Source organism: Gastrolobium bilobum, unplaced genomic scaffold (genome assembly GCF_033153095.1).
Source record: "Gastrolobium bilobum isolate Gb01-03AN ecotype WA unplaced genomic scaffold, APGP_CSIRO_Gbil_v1 utg1487, whole genome shotgun sequence".
Classification (NCBI taxonomy): domain Eukaryota; kingdom Viridiplantae; phylum Streptophyta; class Magnoliopsida; order Fabales; family Fabaceae; genus Gastrolobium; species Gastrolobium bilobum.
Genome location: NW_026899081.1, coordinates 462,922 through 480,228, shown reverse-complemented (window position 1 = coordinate 480,228; position 17,307 = coordinate 462,922). Strand labels below are relative to the sequence as shown.

Genomic DNA, 17,307 nt, shown 5'->3' with positions numbered 1-17,307 from the left:
AAAAAAAAATGCCTTTTACAATTGCCTGGGTATCTCATAAGAATACCCAAACAAAACGACCAGGGAATTACTTGGGAAACTACAAAATAAGTCAGTGTAAACTAAGTCAGTGTTCAGAGTTTACATCATGACAAGGTCAACACTCCTTAGAAACACCATGATTAAATATACCCGAAATATTTTATATGGTTCAGGACAATTGAATCTTTTGATGCTCCTTCTCATAACATTAATTTTTTCTTTCCTTTTTTATCCCTGTTATTTTCTCTCTTTTCCAATTTTACCCTCCTATTTACACAAAGGAACCACTTAAAAAATGGTGTTCCCGGATCACATTAAATAATCTCCACCTCTAGCGTCTCTCTTTCTAACAGCAACAAAACTCACCAGCAAAACTTCTTCTTCTGATTAACAAGCAGCAAAATGAAAGAAAGAGAAATATCAGAAACCTGAAAAATGTCCCTCTAAGGTTGTGTTCAAAAGATACATGTGATAACTTACCCGTAACTTAGCTTCTTCTTGTCTATCAATGTAAGCAAGCAACTCTTCTTGCCTCATCAAAGCTTCATAGAGAGCCTATTGCACAATCCAGAAAGTGCAAATGTAAGGATTACTCAGGTGAGGAAAAAATGAAAAACTATGCATTCATCAGATCTCCACAGCCATAATATGACATTTAGAAAATACACCCAAAAATAAACATGGGGAAAAAGATATGCATGCATAAAGAGAACAAAAGCACAAAAGCACAACTGCAATGCGCAATTTGGATAATTCACCATGAAGTGAAAACTGTAAAGAAATGATAATCTAAAACAATTAAAACTTCTGTAACATAATTAGCATTAGTAGAAAAACATTTAACAATTATCGTGCCTCAGTTCCATGCAGATTGAAAGATTTTTTTAACACTAAATGTAAGATAATCAGACATGAAGAAAAACATCGCATGTGTGTGTCTGTCCATTCACATAGCCGCCAGCTAATGGAAACAAGGCATATTTTTAGTTTTAAATAAAGATGATAAACAAATAAGAAAAAGAAGAAATAAATATACCTCAGTGTAATAGATATGCACATATAAAGTGCATCATCACGACTGCAGTTTCTTAAAAAGTAAAGGAAAACAAAATTATAGCATCCTACCTTTTTAGTTGCAATTAACTCTGCTTCCAAAGCATCCACCCGGCAGACAGCAGCGTTTAGCAATTCCGCTTTCTCATAAGGCATCTCAGATGGCTTAGATTGGAGCGTGTCAACCTTCTCTTCAAGCTCACCTAACCTTTTCGTCATGGAGGAAAGGAGAATTGCCTCTGTATTAGCTTGAGTCATTGAAGGTGGAAGATCATCTTCCTTGTCTGTTGCATTAACAGTAGGCTCTAAAGTACTCTGATAATCATCAGATGATACTGCAGGAAGTTTCTTGGTCACACGGCATGTGACTGATCGGAAGAGAGTAAACAGGGTCAAACAGAAGACAGTAAGGAATACCCAAATCCGAGCTCGAATCCCTTCAGGAGTTTTTGGAGGGTCAGGAAGGGGTGTTCCTGTAATGGAAAATTAAATTTAATATTTCCATAGCAAATTACATCACATAATTCAAATTAAGAAACCCAGCAAACCACCAGCTCTCCCAAATGCTTAAGCTTTTAGGTGCAAGCTCGGGACTTCTGGATTTACTTACATCCCAAACAAACCCCTCAAACAAAAGCCTTTTGCTCATAAAGCACTGACAAAGAACAAATACCATGTCAAGTTCCCAAGGATCAACTCTTCCAAGAGCTTAGTGCCTGATTGGAAACTCTTATTTTTAGCTTCTCTTATCCGGATAAACAAAAGTTTAGCCAAACATAATATTACAAAAGCTCTTTTCATAAAAAAATCTCTTTTTTATAATGAAGAAAAAAATAAAAAGCTAAAAGCTGAGGAGCTTTTTTTAAGATGTATGTCAGCATTTTGGAATTCTCATATTTATTTTTCAATTTTACCCTTATTCTAAACCTGTATTTATAAATTTTATCATTTATCCTAATAACAAATTATTTCATCTCCCTCTATTCAAAACCTTAAAAATAACTTTATACAATTATCAAACAGCTTTCAGCTTTATTTTTTAAGCTTTTTTTAATTTTAGCACAAAAGTAGCTTTTACCTTAAAAATAGTTGTGCCAAAAAGACTCTAAAATTCTTAATTGCAGGACCTGAAATTCTGTGTCTCGAAACAAGAAATTATTCAGTGCAACTGAAGTAATTACACCATTTTCACATGTTGAAATACTCTAACTTGTTTTTAAAATTGAAGAAAATTTTCAAATTTAAAAACTGAAAATATTAGGTTTTAAAAGCAAAGGAGTGGATTGTGCAATTTAAGGCAATAGGTGAATGGTGCACAACATACTGACAACAAGAGGATGAGCATTAAAAGAAAACAAGTTCATCTCTTCAATAAAGCCTACCAAAATATCAGTTCACTTCAATCCAACATTGATTAGTTCATAATTCATGATTTAATTGAACATTATCTTTTATTTATGACACATTATAGACTGAAGCTCGTGACATCAATACATTCCCAGCCATCAATTTCTTACAAAGGTTAGGGGACAATTAGTGTCACTATGCTGAAAATGAAATGGGTTTCTATGGAGATTTAGAACACAAAGCACTCACAATTCTGACATTTAGGATTACTTTTTGAAGCAAAATTTATATCGACTATAAATGTTATGCTACAGTTGTTAACCTTTTGAAGAATGAGACCTCTGGAGTGATGCTTGATTCTTCCAGGTAGCATCAACAGCTTTGTCCACCATTGGAACATATTCGTCATAACCAGGTAAGTTACCACTACCAGCATAGCTTGACTTTCCAACTACCTTAGACTGACAAAGAACACAATGAGAATAACTTGTGTTAGCGACAGGCTCCTTGACAAGCATTATATTTTGATAATCCTCACGATATCTTCAAACATTGTGAATACTTACTGTACATTTAAATAAATACACACTAAACTCACAGAATAATAGGTGTAAGAATGACGAAAGAAGATTTTGCTGCCATTAAATTTAGAAAGGGGAGGAGAGTTGCACAAAAGAACTGCTGTTCAATGAAAACAATTTGAGTTAACAGATCACTAGATCGACACTTACTTCCTCACGAACAGGGGTCAACATAAGGTGTGAGTAACTTTTCGACACTCTTGGAGAAGCTATATCTTCATCTTCAGACCCCGATTCAGCTGTGGGCGTATCACTGCCTTTTACCTGCAAGAAAGAAGTGACATAATCAATAAAGGAATAAAATCGGCCTCCTTTCAGTTCAAGCAATAATAATTTATAAAACAAATTACCATTGGATTTCGTGGTTTGACGTAGGCAATAACCTTCCCTTCACTGTTTAGAAATTTGACTACCTGCCTTGTCCCCCGGGTTTTACCGCTGAGAATCATCTGCAAAATGTCCACATTCAATCAACAGTAAGCATATAACAAGATAAATATAGTAGAACACTTGTTGAACCGATCAAAGGGCAAGTAAGGCCAGCATATAACCTTCAATATTTCAGGATTTTTCCAGGGCCCTTTATCGGATCTGAGACACCCTCCCTGATCTGCACAGGTGCAGTTACCTCCCAGAAATTCTGGCAACTCACTTCATTAAGTTCACAAAAAATATTAGGCATTTTGAAGGATGATACATATTACAAATTGGTTGCGATGCTAATGTATAAATTACATTGGTCAGTTGAAAAGAAAACAAAATTACAAAAATTCAAAGATACAGAAAAAAAAAATGTAAAAAATAAGTCCATTAAGTACCTAGCATCGATTACTTCAAGCAATTTGCTTTGATACTTGTTTCCAAGAACCTAAGTAATGTTTCCAAAGAAGCATCAAGCACTGTCAGCAGCCTTAAAGCATCATGAAAAGAACCTTAGACAGCTAAAATATAGCATTTTTACGTACATGAATCTTTGAAGTTGTTTTTGGATCAAGGAAAGACTTGACAGTGTTCCACAGTAACCTAAACCCAGGGCCAGCATTTATGATAAACATTTGGCAGAGAGTCTGTATAATTAATAAAAGAACAAATAAATCATTAATCACTCAGACCGTAGTACATGTTCATCTTTAAAATTATCGATAGCTGATGAATCAAAATAAGGAACATAACAAAATCACAGAGGAACTGAGATAGCACACCTCAGGGTAATTGTCACCATCAACCTTTTGTAACCGCATGACAAGTTCCCGGGCAGACTTGGTAAAGTTCTTAAGGCCCTAAAAGTTGACACTATAACATTAATTTTATTGTATGTTATAGAAATTCACCGGTAATGCAATGAGGAATAATTAATAGCAACATACCACGCCTTGAACATCTAAGATTGTGGTGCTTGAATCTATGTGCCTTTTGGCAGCAATTGTGCAAGCAGGAAACTTAATTGCGAAAGCTTTCTCAAACTCCTGTACATGGTACTTTACATATCTATCCATAGTTGTAACTTGCATAAGTTTGTTTGGATCCACTTTTCCAAGTCTTTCAATGTAAACAGGTCTTCCCTCCTTATCGACACCATGATGACCATGAGGATAATACCTCACGACTTCATCTACCTCTTTGAACTCAAAATCCTGAAGCGCAGAGGATTCAATGGTAAGGAAATCAATCAGTAAATAGGTTAATCTTGTCACATAGATTTAAATCTTTTCCAAATTCTATCGGCCTTTACCTCCATAATAGTGTCAACACCAAATTCCTTCCTCCATTGTAGCATATCGGCCCACATATGCTTTGCTTTTTCAATATCAAACTTTCTTGCTTTGAGAAATCTGTAAAACGTACAAATTATGAAAATACAGGTATAAGACCATCTGTTGAGCCAAGATCATCAAAGTAAATTAACACCAAACTAGATCACCTTAACATCACATGGAAATCATCATGTTTTTCTGGAAGCAATTCATCCATAATCAACGATTGCCTAAACGCATCAACAGCTTGCAGTTCCTCAACATCCCGAACATCCTCAATGGAAACTGAGCTAACGCGCCCATCACTTTTTCTCCGGCCTCGATTTTTCTTTAGAGAATGCTTGAATTTGGAAGAAGCATTGAGTGCTTTCTTCTTGAGAGATCCGATTCTTGACCTCCTTTCATCCTCAGAGTTCTCAAAATCAGATCTCCTTTCTTTTTTCTCATCACTACCGGAGAACCCCTCAAAACCTGGCAAAATCAAAAACATTACAAAAAGTAAACCACCAAAACAAAACAAAAAACAGAGAAAGGTTTCAAGGTCCTAGACCCTGCCTGGTTTCCCTAACAATTTGATCAACTTCTAAAAAACTAGTTAAAACAAGAAGAAGAAACAATTTTGCAGCAAAAAAGGTAAGGAATTCTTGAACAAACAAAACCTTGCATCTTTCCTAATGAAAAAAACCAAACAAATTAACCAAAAACCACATTTTGGAGGGGAGCAAGCCAGGGTTAAGAACTAAACCCCCACACTTTGCAAGTTGTAAAGGTTAGGTTTGCTGAATTCTCTTGATCTAAAGTCTCAGAACCCGAAAAGTTCGCATCTTTCTTTCCCTCATTCAGAAGAAACCTTAGGCTGAGATGAACGAAACAGTAAAATGCACAAAAACAAACAAAACACATAAAAAAAGAAAGAGAAAAGAAACTGACAGGGTCTTGCAAAACGATCAAGTGGACCGGACATTGTGCTATAACATGCAACGATGATTAATGTCGCAGCGAAGCCACATTCACCACTCAGAAAAACCCTAAAGAATTCAGCGGTGAAGAGAAGAGATGAGACGAGACTCGTTTGTGTAGCCGCCGGAGCTGAATTAAGAAGAGAATGTTCGCGAATCACGAGAAGAATGTCAATCGATGTTTATACTCCAATCCAACACTGCTCTCTCTCTCTCTGTCTGCTATTACTTCTTCTGAGTTCTGACCCTAGTTTCATAAATCATATCATAATCAATTAATCATAATAATTGATTAAATTAATTCTGATTAAATATAATTTGCCATAATAATCGCCGGTCAAGGTCAGAGACAGCTAGAAAGAAAGAGATAGAATAACTGACACGTGGCGGTGGAGAAAACAGAAAGAAAACGAAATGAAGCCAAGCATGGAGGTAGGTTTTCTTTGGGAGTGAATCTTCTTACGTGGAAAAGTGGTCATGTAGTCATATTATTTGATCACAACCACTCATTTAAAATGTATAAGAGAGAGAAAAATGTATAATTTTTAAATGAGTGGTTGTGATCAAATAACATGACCACATAACCTTTTTTTCACATGAGAGGATCCACACCCGTTTTTCTTTTTCTTTTTTTCTTTTTTTTTTTCAAAAAGAGTTAAACCAAAAAAAGAAGAAAAGGAAATAGAATAAGGGGGAACCAATAGGAAGCGGCCCAATGATTAGGTCAGCTATATGGCCTGCGTAGTGACAAGTCACTATTCCCCTACCCTATTCTTCTTGTCGTCTTGACCATTCTGTAACAAAACTATTGGCTTCGTCAATAAGAGTAGTGTTCCATTTGTCGTGATACATTAATTTCCTACGTACACTCTTTTTAATATATTATTTATTGCTACATCAAGTTTTATTCAATTCCCATTTAGTGCTTTTTGGTCTTTACAAAATTTATTCAGTTACAGAAAATATGTTATTTGTATTTATTTTGTTTTATTCATTTTTTAAAGACTTAATTGCACTTTTAGTTTCTTTATATTAATTTTTTTTTTTTAGTTTTTAACAATTAAATTTCTGAATTTTCAATTAAAAAAAAAACTATTTTCCTACTTCCTTCGTTTGTTTGTTGCACAATTATTAACTTAAGTTAATGGTGTTTCATTCGCATACGTGACATGACAATCGAGTAAAATATTTTAATTGCTTTATTGGTAACTTTCATCTATTTAAACGCGTCGTTTTATCAATTCTTGTATAATAAAATACAACTCACCTTATTGAGAGTGAGATCACAAATTAGGATCTGAACAGAATCAATCAGTATTTGATACATTACGTTACCTTTGTTAAGCAACTTGTATATATCCTATAATAGTCCTAACCTACTTAATTAGTAAATTATATGTGATTAAATAATTAAGTATGTATCAGTGAGTAAAATTATATATAGGACCTAATTAAGTGAATTGGGATCACTTTTGAGGTAAAAAGTGTACTCGGTGAAAATTAAGTTGTATAAATGGGTGTAGGCAAAAGTACTCAAAATATGAAAATGAAAATACTCCTAGAAAAATATTCCAGACCTTCAGGTAAAGTTTGGTGATTTATGGAGTTGAATAGATAGACGAACTAATACCCGCTTGATTTCACTTAACCATTCCCCACACACACACACCCGTCGAGCAAAAAGAGAAGAGAAAGGGAGAAGAAACCTTGAAGTCCAAACCCTAGCTCCCTCCATTCTTGACATTTTTCCTTGATTCAAAAGCCTAAACAACTTAGATTCTTACTCTCATCCTTAATTCAAGCTTGGTTTGTGGTGGGGAGCCTTGTGGTGTGAGATTGTTCCTCCCAAAAATTCAAACCATTGATGATTTGAGGAGTTTGAGAGTGATTCTTTTCGTGGAAACTTGAGGAACCATCACTCCTTGATTATGCAACCATTGGTGGTAAGATTTTACTCCTTAAACTCTATTTTCATGGAGATTGCATGTTGAGGAAGATGATGAATAGTATTTTTATGGTTTTATGATAATGTGAGTAGATTGGCTATGTTCAAGGAAGAGTGAGGCTTAGTGTATGTTATGAATAATGCTAGGAATGACATTTAATCGGTGAAAATGAGCTTAGATAGTCAATTGATTATACTTTGAAAATTTCAAGATTTAATGCTTGGTCTTAGACTTTCATGCATTAGAAATCAATGGTTTGGTTTGGTTGATTATTGATGGTGTCCATGTTATGTCTAGGATTGAGGCATTTGGACCAACCTTGAGTGACCAACCATTGGAGCAAGCTATGGAGCTTGATTAGCCCAATTGGATAGGTGAATTTTGCAAGTTATAGCTTGGATGCGAAGTTGACTGGTTGTGGAAATTGTTGGTGAAGAACAAAGGTTGAACAGAAGCTTTGAGGTAAGCCTTCGGACCTTGGGTGTAAATCTCTTTACTGTTCCACCAAGCCCTGAATGGGTAGTTGGGGTTGGCAAAACGGGCCAACCCGGCTCGACCCGACCTAACCCGCATTCAACCCGAAAAAAAACGAGTCGGGTTAGGGTTGGCTCGAAAAAAAAACGAGCCAGAAAACCCAACCCAACCCGACCCGAGTCGGGTTAGGGTTGGCTCGCGGGTTGGCTCAAAATATGGCTCGTGGGTTGGCTTGAATAAATAGCTCGCGAGTTGGCTTGCGGGTTGGCTCCGAGTTGGCTCATTTTCAGCCTATTTAAATGACCCTGTAGTATTAATGCACCAGCTATGTGACTTCCATTAGCTTAAACAAAGGGTTACAAAATGAGAAATAAAAGCAAAATATTTTAATTTCGAATTTTCTTCACAACAAATTTGCATCAACATCCAGTAATAATCAGAACCACTTGCTACCAAGTGGCTAAGATATTTGAACCAAACAGAGCCAGCAAAGCCTAACAATATAAAAATGACAAGGATGTGAGAAGATTAGGGACTTAGGTTTAGAGAAGGAAGAAAAATGATGACAATATGTGTGAGTTTTGTCCATTTTTGTATATTATATTTTGTATTATTTTATTAAAAAGAAAAAAAAAACTCAACCCGCGAGCTGGCTCATTTCACCTGTGGGTTGGCTCATTTTTTCACGGGTTGAAATGAGCCGGGTTGACTCGGGTTGGCAGCTCATTTATGCCAACCCAACCGGCTCATTTTTGGCGGGTTACGTCGGGTTGGCTCGTTTTTGCCAACCCTATGGGTAGTGGTTGTTGATAGTGTATGTAAATGCAATGAAATAGTTTAATGCTTTGTTATACGTATGTGTATGCATTTGGTGTGGCATAGGATTGTGTTTCCCTATGTTTCGTATGTTGCACGACGATGCGTAATTTATACTTGGTAGTTTAGCTGGCCAGTAAGACTATTTGCATCTGAGTATCCTTATGACAGCTTGAGAGCTCGAGGGATTTCTCCTGGAGATGTTTGTTACACACTGCATGGATATGTGTTTATTGCATTATTATTATTATTGTTATTGCTATTACACTGTTATTGAACTATGGGATGGAGAGATGCTCCAAGGACCCCTGGTTTACTGTGATATATTCGTATATCTCACCTCGTGTTGTGAGGAACCCCTTTCAGGTAAAGATGCTACAGGAGCCTCTGGTGGGAAGTGGCCATATTTGGATTAGTAGATGCATGAAGATGTCGCATTCTTTTGGATTATATATGACATGTAGTAGTACCATGTATAGGATTTACATTTGAAAGTCAATAGCTATATGTATGTTATCTCCTATTTTGATGGACTTAGCATATGCTCATCTCTGTTGGGTACCTCTTTTGTTGATGAGAACCAAGGGATTGATCATAGTGTTTTGTAACTAAGTCCCATGAATTGTAATTAAGACATGTTGTAATTATAGGATATAGGTATATGAGGAAATGATATGCATGTCTCTTTTGATGTATATGTACCTTGCAAGAACTAAGCACCATTTATTGAAAGGATTATATGATGTCAATTAGGTGAAAGAAGACCTTTAGGTTGAAAATCCAAGTAAAAGTAAAGATATCCCGTCTTGTTGTCCAATTTTCGCATCCTATATGGTAGATTTGGACCCTTGTGTCTTAATGGAAGTTGTAGATCTTTTCTTAACTTTCCATAGAGACCAAGATTGTGTGATTTGGATGAGTATAACTTAAGTTATGGGTAGAACACCATAGGTAGGTCAGATTGCCCGGTTTTGGTGCTTGCTCCAGAACGGCGACGCTCTTAGCGTCAAATTCACGCTATGAGCGCCAACCATCAGTAGGTTTGACGCTATGAGCGTGAGACTCACGCTATAAGCGTCAACCTCTCTGACTTCTCACGCTATGAGCGTGAGACTCACGCTATGAGCCTGGGGTCCTGGGGATTTCAGCATCCATTTTTTTAGAAATTTCATAACTCGAGCTACGGTTCTCCGATTTGAGCGCGGTTTGAACTCACACGTAGCTAGTAAAAAATCCTATAACATATTAGAAATTGAGAACCATCAAAGTAGTATAGGAATTTCTTAAATAAATAAAGAGTATACGTGTTTAGTGTTCAAGAACAATAAAATTGAGTTTTAAGATTGGTGGGCTAAATAAGACTTACAATTGGAAGTCTACCTATGATTTAAGTTATAATCACATTACAAAGTGGATTTTAAACAAAGACTTTTATGAATAAAAAGGAAAAAGTTCATCCGTGTTTAATTCAATCGTGTGATTGTAACTGCGCTTAATGTCGTACGTAATGCTAACAAACCGGTTCTAGAACGGGGTGTTACATATTGTCATATGTTTTGGATCTTGCAGTCTGAATTAATCGACTTTGAAATTAAAAATCATTTGATCCAATTCTTTCAATTTGATCATATATAATCCATTCGATTTGGATTTTTTTTTAAATCTGTTCTGATCCAAAAAATTTTGGTTTAAATTATATTGATTTTCAATTTTTTGAAAAGACTAGAATTGTTTCATGATTATTGTGTAAATAACATATCTTTTATATATATTAGCTTTGTAAAAAAAATTGAAATACAGAAACATCAATAAACGATAATATAATTTTTTTTTTTTTTTTGCAATGAGATATGAAGCTCTACACAGATGAAATTTTGCTGATGAAATGTGGCTAAGTTTTTTCTTATGTTTAGTTGATGGGTTAATGGGTCTTGGGTTTAGAATTTGTTGGACTATGATTGGAAAAATGCCTAAGTAGGTAGAGAAAAATTAATATATTGGATTGGTTTAGATTGGATAGGTTTTCATCAACCAAACCGAAATCTGATCCAATTCAATTAAAATTTGCGGGTTTTTTTCGATTTTTGGTTTTTTAATTTTTGGTTTATTCGATTATTGGTTTTTGGTTCGGTCACCGCGGTTTGAATCGATTTGGATATATTGATTAACACCCCTATATCTATTCATTTAAGATTATGAACAAAAAAAAATTTTAAAATGAGAATAGTGGAAAAATTTTAAAGATAGCATTTGATACGCGAATAGGAAAAATGGAAATTGTTGTATTCATTCCAGAACAGAAATGAATAAAAAAAGATTTGTTCTATTTTCCTTAATTTTATTTATTTTAATGAAAATAAGATGTACTACTTTTTAATTTCATGGCTTATTTTATTTTATTTTAAAATACATCAAATATAAAATAAAACCTTATATCTGATTGTTTTTTAATTTTAACACGTCTCCTAAACTTATGCAAATTGGTTTTGATATTTATTGAAACGAAAAGTCATCCAATTATATTCTAAAGTCATTTTTAAATTTAATAAATTCCATTAAGAATTCTTATGGGTATTTGCAAACTGCTATATTTTATTAGATACTTTAATTCAACTATTATAAAAAATAATAATAACGGGTCAACAAATGAAGCTGGATCATCCTTATCAAAAGTGACGAAAAACAAAAAAAGATTACTGGATCATCGCCGAAAATAAGTCAAAGTCCATATGGAACTTCTTTAATCGTGCCACGATTTTCCTTTTTTTTTTGTTGCTTTTAAATTTTCATTATTTGAAATCGATGTTGAACTTCTTAAACCTTCTCTTTGTCCTTTGAATTTTGTAAGTATTAGTACTATTATAATGATTTAATTTAGTAAGCAATAATTTCCTCTACATATTGGACGAATCTCTCTAATTGCATGTTTTCTTTTTTAATTATTTCAGAAGAAAAATAAAAAAGGAATATCGCAAAATGCAACAAAATAAACTCTCTTCGTCGTGACAAATTAATATTATTCGTTTTGTTTGTGAGAATGAACAAATTAATACTTGCCAAGCAACTTGCAAATTTTACCTCCTATGGCTATTTCATTGGTTGAGTAACATCTTTTCTTACGCCAAATGCTTAAAAGAACAGCAATTAACGTCTGAGATCATGCGTGTCCCAACTGGCTTTAAACTTTAAAGCGATGGACGTGCTACTACTCACCCATTAAGCTGCTTTATTATTGGTAATTATCATAACGTCATCGAGTCCTATGTCAATGTTTTGATGGTGTCTTTCTCATTATTTCTCGTGCCCCTATGAAATGAGTGGCAGATTTGTCCCTAAAAAAAATAAATAAAAAGAATATTCATTTTCGCAACTCTAATTAACTTGGATTACCGATCAACGATTTACCAACTGTGCTAAAAAGAATGCAGAAACTTGTTTTGAAAGTAATACTAATTGGAGAGAAGTCAAACATAACACCTGCCTGTAAAATCCCAGAAAGGACAGAAAGCAACCTTGCATCTTTGGCCAACAAACTTGGGATTGGGGATCTGTGAAGATCACTGAACAGTGTGGTCCATATTTACCCATGTTAAGTTACTTTCAACTTTTTATTCTGCTGTGCTCGAATCTCTGAAATATGTTGTGTTCTGTCACGATCAACTCCACTGTTCAAATAGCAGATTACAAAAAAGCTCCCCATCACAGTGATCAGCACCAAACCACCACCAAAGTTAGTTTCCAATTACATGGTAATATGGTATGGCTACTTTCAACCATATCTTGGGCCTCATTGCATATGGTTGACCATCTAGTTGGAGTTTGGGGTAAATATGCAGCTGGAAGAGTTTAGATGTAGGATACAAAAAAATATGGGCACAACTCGCCTCCAAGAAACAATTAAGGTCGGTATAAAGAAAAAAAAAAAGTTTAAAATAAATTAACTTGTTTTAAAAGTTGGTGACAAAATTCAAATTTCAAAAACTGAAAATAATGGGTTTAAAAACAAGGGAGTGCATTGTGCTATTTAAGGCAATAGGCGAATGGTGCACAGCATACTGACAACAAGAACAGTAGCATTAAAAGAAAACAAGTTCATCTCTTCAATAAAGCCTACCAAAATATCAGTTAATTTCAATCCAACATTGATTAGTCCGGAATTCATGATTTAATTCAACATAATCTTTTATATCATGACGCAATATACATTGAAGCTTGTGACATCAATACATTCCCAGCCATCAAATTTTATACAAAGATTAGGGGACAATTAGTGTCACTATGCTGAAAATGAAATGGGTTTTTATTGAGATTTAGAACAGAAAGCACTCACAATTTTGATGTACAGGACTACTTTTTGAAGAGTCTTATTGACTTTTGGTCAATAAGCACCATGAGAAGATTCATAGAAAAATTATATCTACTATAAATGCTAACATACAGTTGTTAAGCTTTGGAAGAATGAGACCTCGGGAGTGATGCTTGATTCTTCTAGCTAGCATCAACAGCTTTGTCCACCATGGGAACATATTCGTCATACCCAGAGAAGTTACCACTACCAGCATAGCTCGACTTTCCAACTACCTTAGACTGACAAAGAACACAATGTGAATAACTTAGTGTTCGGGATATGCTCCTTGACAAGCATTATATTTTGCTAATACTGATGATATCTTACATTGTTAGTAGTTACTGTACATCTTCAGACCCTGATTCAGCTGTGGACGTATCACTGCCTTTTAACTGCAAGAAAGAAGTGACATAATCAATAAAGTTACATAATGAAAGGACACTGAAGTGGTATTAAGGAAAGAAATCGGCCTCCTGTCAGTTCAAGCAATAATAAGTTATACAACAAATTACCATTGGATATCGTGGTTTGACGTACGCAATAACCTTCCCTTCACTGTTTTGAACTTTTACTACCTGCTTTACCCCCCATGTTTCACCGCTGAGAATCATCTGCAAAATGTCCGCATGCAATTTAAAGTAAGCATTTAACTAGATAAATATAGTAGAACACCAGTTGAACCTATCAAAAGGCAAGGCCAGCATATAACCTTCAATATTTCAGGATTTTTCCAGGGCCCTTTATCAGATCTGAGACACCCTCCCTGATCTGCACAGGTGCAGTTACCTCCCAGAAATTCTGGCAAATCACTTCATAAGTTCACAAAAATATTAGCCATTTTGAAGGATAACACAAATTACAAATTGGTAGCGATGCTAATAAATTAAATACATTGGTCAGTTAAAATAACAAACAAAATTACAAAAATTCAAAGATACAGAAAAAATAAAAACATGTAAAAAATAGGTCCAGTAAGTACCTGGCATCAATTATTTCAAGCAATTTGCTTTGGTACTTGTATCCAAGAACCTAAGTAATGTTTCCAAAGAAGCATCAAGCACTGTCAGCTAGGGGTGTGCAAAAGAACCAAAAAATTGAACTGTGAACTAAACCGAACTGCACTTAAAATAACCAGTTTTTTGAAACCAGTTCATGAACCCAACTGGTTTTTAAAGAACCGGTTCAAGAACCGAACCGAACCGTTTTATTACTTTATTTCTTTTCTTTTCTTTTCAGAATAGGTTCGACCCGAACCGGTTTCAAACTGAACAGAACCGAATCGCTTAAACCAGTTCGATTCAATTCTTCAAAAAATTCAGTTCAATTTGATCCATGCACACCCCTACTCTCAGCAGCCTTAAACCATCATGAAAGAGCCTTAGACAGCTAAAATATAGCATTTTTACATACATGAATCTTTGAAGTTGTTTTGGGATCAAGGAAAGACTTGACAGTGTTCCACAGCAACCTAAACCCAGGGCCAGCATTTATGATAAACATTTGGCAGAGAGTCTGTATAATTAATAAAAGAACAAATAAATCATTAATCACTGATACCTTAGTACATGTTCCTCTTTAAAATTTTCAATAACTGATGATATCAGAAAAAGGAACTTAAAAAATCACACAGGAACTGAGATTGCGCACCTCAGGGTAATTGTCATCACCAATCGTTTGCAAGCGCATGACAAGGTCCCGGGCAGACCTGGTAAAGTTCTTAAGGCTCTAAAAGTGGACACTATAACATTAATTATATTGTATGTTATAGAAATTCACATGCAATGCAATGAGGAATAATTAAAAGCAACATACCACGCCTTGAACGTCCAAGATTGTGGTGCTTGAATCTATGTGCCTTTTGGCAGCAATTGTGCAAGCGGGAAACTTAATGGCGAAAACTTTCTCAAACTCCTGCACATAATACTTCACATATCTATCCATAGTAGTAACTTGCATAACTTTGTTTGGATCCACTTTTCCAAGTCTTTCAATGTAAACAGGTCTTCCCTCCTTATCGACACCATGATGACCATGAGGATAGTACCTCACGACTTCATTTAACTCTTTGAACTCAAAATCCTGAAGCGCAGAGGATGCAATGGTAAGGAAACCAATCACTAAATAGGTTAACCGCATCACACAAATTTAAATCTGCAGAAGCCAAGTGAAATTTTCCAAATTCTATCCGCCTTTACCTCCATAATAGTGTCAACACCAAACCCCTTCCTCCATTGTAGCATATCGGCCCACATATGCTTTGCTTTTTCAATATCAAACTTTCTTGCTTTCAGAAATCTGTATAATGTACAAATTAAGAAAATACAGGTATAAGACCATATATTGAGCCAAGATCATCAAAGTAACTTAACACACATATTGATCACCTTAACATCATATGGAAATCATCATGTTTTTCAGGAAGCAATTCATCCATAACCAACAATTGGCGAAATGCATCAACAGCCTGCAGCTCCTCAACGGAAACTGAACTATCCCGTCCATCACTTTTTCTACTGCTGCTCTTTTTCTTTAGAGAATGGTTGAAGTCTGAAGAAGCATTAAGAGCTTTCTTTCTAGCCCTCCTTTCATCCTCAGAGTACTCAAAATCAGATCTCCTTTCTTTTTTCTCATCACTACCGGAGAACCCCTCAAAACCTGGCAAAATCAAAACATTAAAAAAAAAAAAACACCAAAACAAAATAAAAAAATAGAGAAAGGTTTGATTCAAGGTCCTTGACCCTGCCCGGTTGCTCTAACAATTTGATCAACTTCTAAAAACACTTGTTAAAACAAGATGAAGAAACAATTTTGCAGCAAAAAGGTAAAGAATTCTTGAACAAACAAACCCTTGCATCTTTCCTAATGAAAAAACCAAACAATTTCACCAAAATACAATTTTTGAGGGGAGCCAGCCAGGTTTTAAAGCTAAACCCCCCACTCTTTGCAAGTTGTAAAGCTTAGCTTTTATTGAGTTCTCGTGATCTAAAGTCTCAGAATCCCCAAATTTCGCATCTTTCTTTCCCTCAATTAAAAGAAAAGGAAGTCTGAGATGAACGAAACAAAACGCAAAATACAAAAACAAAACACATAAAAAGAAAGAGAAAAGGAACTGACGGGGTCTGGCTAAACTATCGAGTGGACCGGACATTGTGGTATAACGTGCAACGATGATTAATGTGCAGCGAAGCCACATTCACCACTCAGAAAACCCTAAAAATTCAGGGGAAGTGCAAAGCTAAACGCGGGGAAGAGAAGAGATTATAATCACGTGGGTAGCCGCCGGAGATGAAATAAGAAGAGAATGTTCGGGAATCATGAGAAGAATATATCAATCGGTGTTTCACTCCAACACTTCTCTCTCTCTCTCTCTCTAACCCCCCTAATAGTTCTGGCCCTAGCTTAATATGGCTCATTCATCATTTTATCTTTATTTTTTATTAAACAAACATCACTTTCGAGTTTCCACCCTCCTCGAATTATAAATTAATTTGTCGATGTTTGACTAATTAACTAATATTTAATCCTAAATGAGTTACTCAAGATTACCGTACTTGAGCAATTCAACTACATGCGTAAGTGACTTACTTACTTGAGTAAGTGGATTTTATTTTAAAACCTTCTCTTTGTCCTGGAAGAGAAACCCCTGCGCCTCCTTCCTCCTTTGTTCTTGAAAAGAAATTATGTCATGTCGTTCAAAAACTTCTCAAATCGCGTGGCAACCATGCTCTCCATCATTAATCTTTGGTTTTTCGCCGGATTTGTCTTTGATTTCGGTAGGTATTTGGGACAATGTTATTAAACGCGGATCGGTAATCGATCCGGTGGGAGTACGGAAGAGTAAAGGGTGAGTTACTGATTCAATCGCATGAACCGGATATATATATAAAAATTTATATTTTATACTGAATTACATAATAAATATTTTAAATAGTGCAAGTGAATTAAGAACAAAATGTAGTTTAGTGGTAAAAAACTATAATTTATATCTTTATAACAAGGGTTCGATTC

General features: G+C 35.2%; 2 protein-coding genes across 3 annotated transcripts; both read right to left on the bottom strand.

Moving 5' to 3' along the window:
- On the bottom strand, positions 1-5,957 carry LOC133287072 (phosphatidylinositol/phosphatidylcholine transfer protein SFH8-like). Of its 2 annotated transcripts, none has more exons than XM_061484629.1 (14): positions 5,687-5,957; positions 4,924-5,227; positions 4,735-4,834; positions 4,370-4,636; positions 4,205-4,282; positions 3,968-4,069; positions 3,821-3,870; positions 3,554-3,653; positions 3,353-3,451; positions 3,153-3,266; positions 2,744-2,882; positions 1,147-1,547; positions 498-576; positions 1-404 (listed from the first exon to the last, which is right to left on the bottom strand). In XM_061484629.1, exons 1-14 carry the CDS (start codon positions 5,718-5,720, stop codon positions 331-333), a joined length of 1,941 nt encoding a protein of 646 aa, XP_061340613.1. In that variant the 5' UTR covers positions 5,721-5,957; the 3' UTR covers positions 1-330. The 2 variants fall into 2 exon arrangements, with proteins under 2 accessions (XP_061340613.1, XP_061340614.1); XM_061484630.1 differs by having other exon boundaries at positions 502-576.
- A 6,506-nt stretch (positions 5,958-12,463) lies between these two features.
- Positions 12,464-16,683, bottom strand: LOC133287074 (phosphatidylinositol/phosphatidylcholine transfer protein SFH8-like). Its single transcript, XM_061484632.1, has 11 exons — positions 16,414-16,683; positions 15,684-15,954; positions 15,495-15,594; positions 15,112-15,378; positions 14,947-15,024; positions 14,710-14,811; positions 14,279-14,328; positions 14,009-14,108; positions 13,812-13,910; positions 13,627-13,691; positions 12,464-13,538 (listed from the first exon to the last, which is right to left on the bottom strand). The coding sequence occupies exons 1-10, from the start codon at positions 16,490-16,492 to the stop codon at positions 13,638-13,640; spliced, it is 1,200 nt and encodes a 399-aa protein (XP_061340616.1). The 5' UTR covers positions 16,493-16,683; the 3' UTR covers positions 12,464-13,538; positions 13,627-13,637.
- Positions 16,684-17,307: the final 624 nt, after the last annotated feature.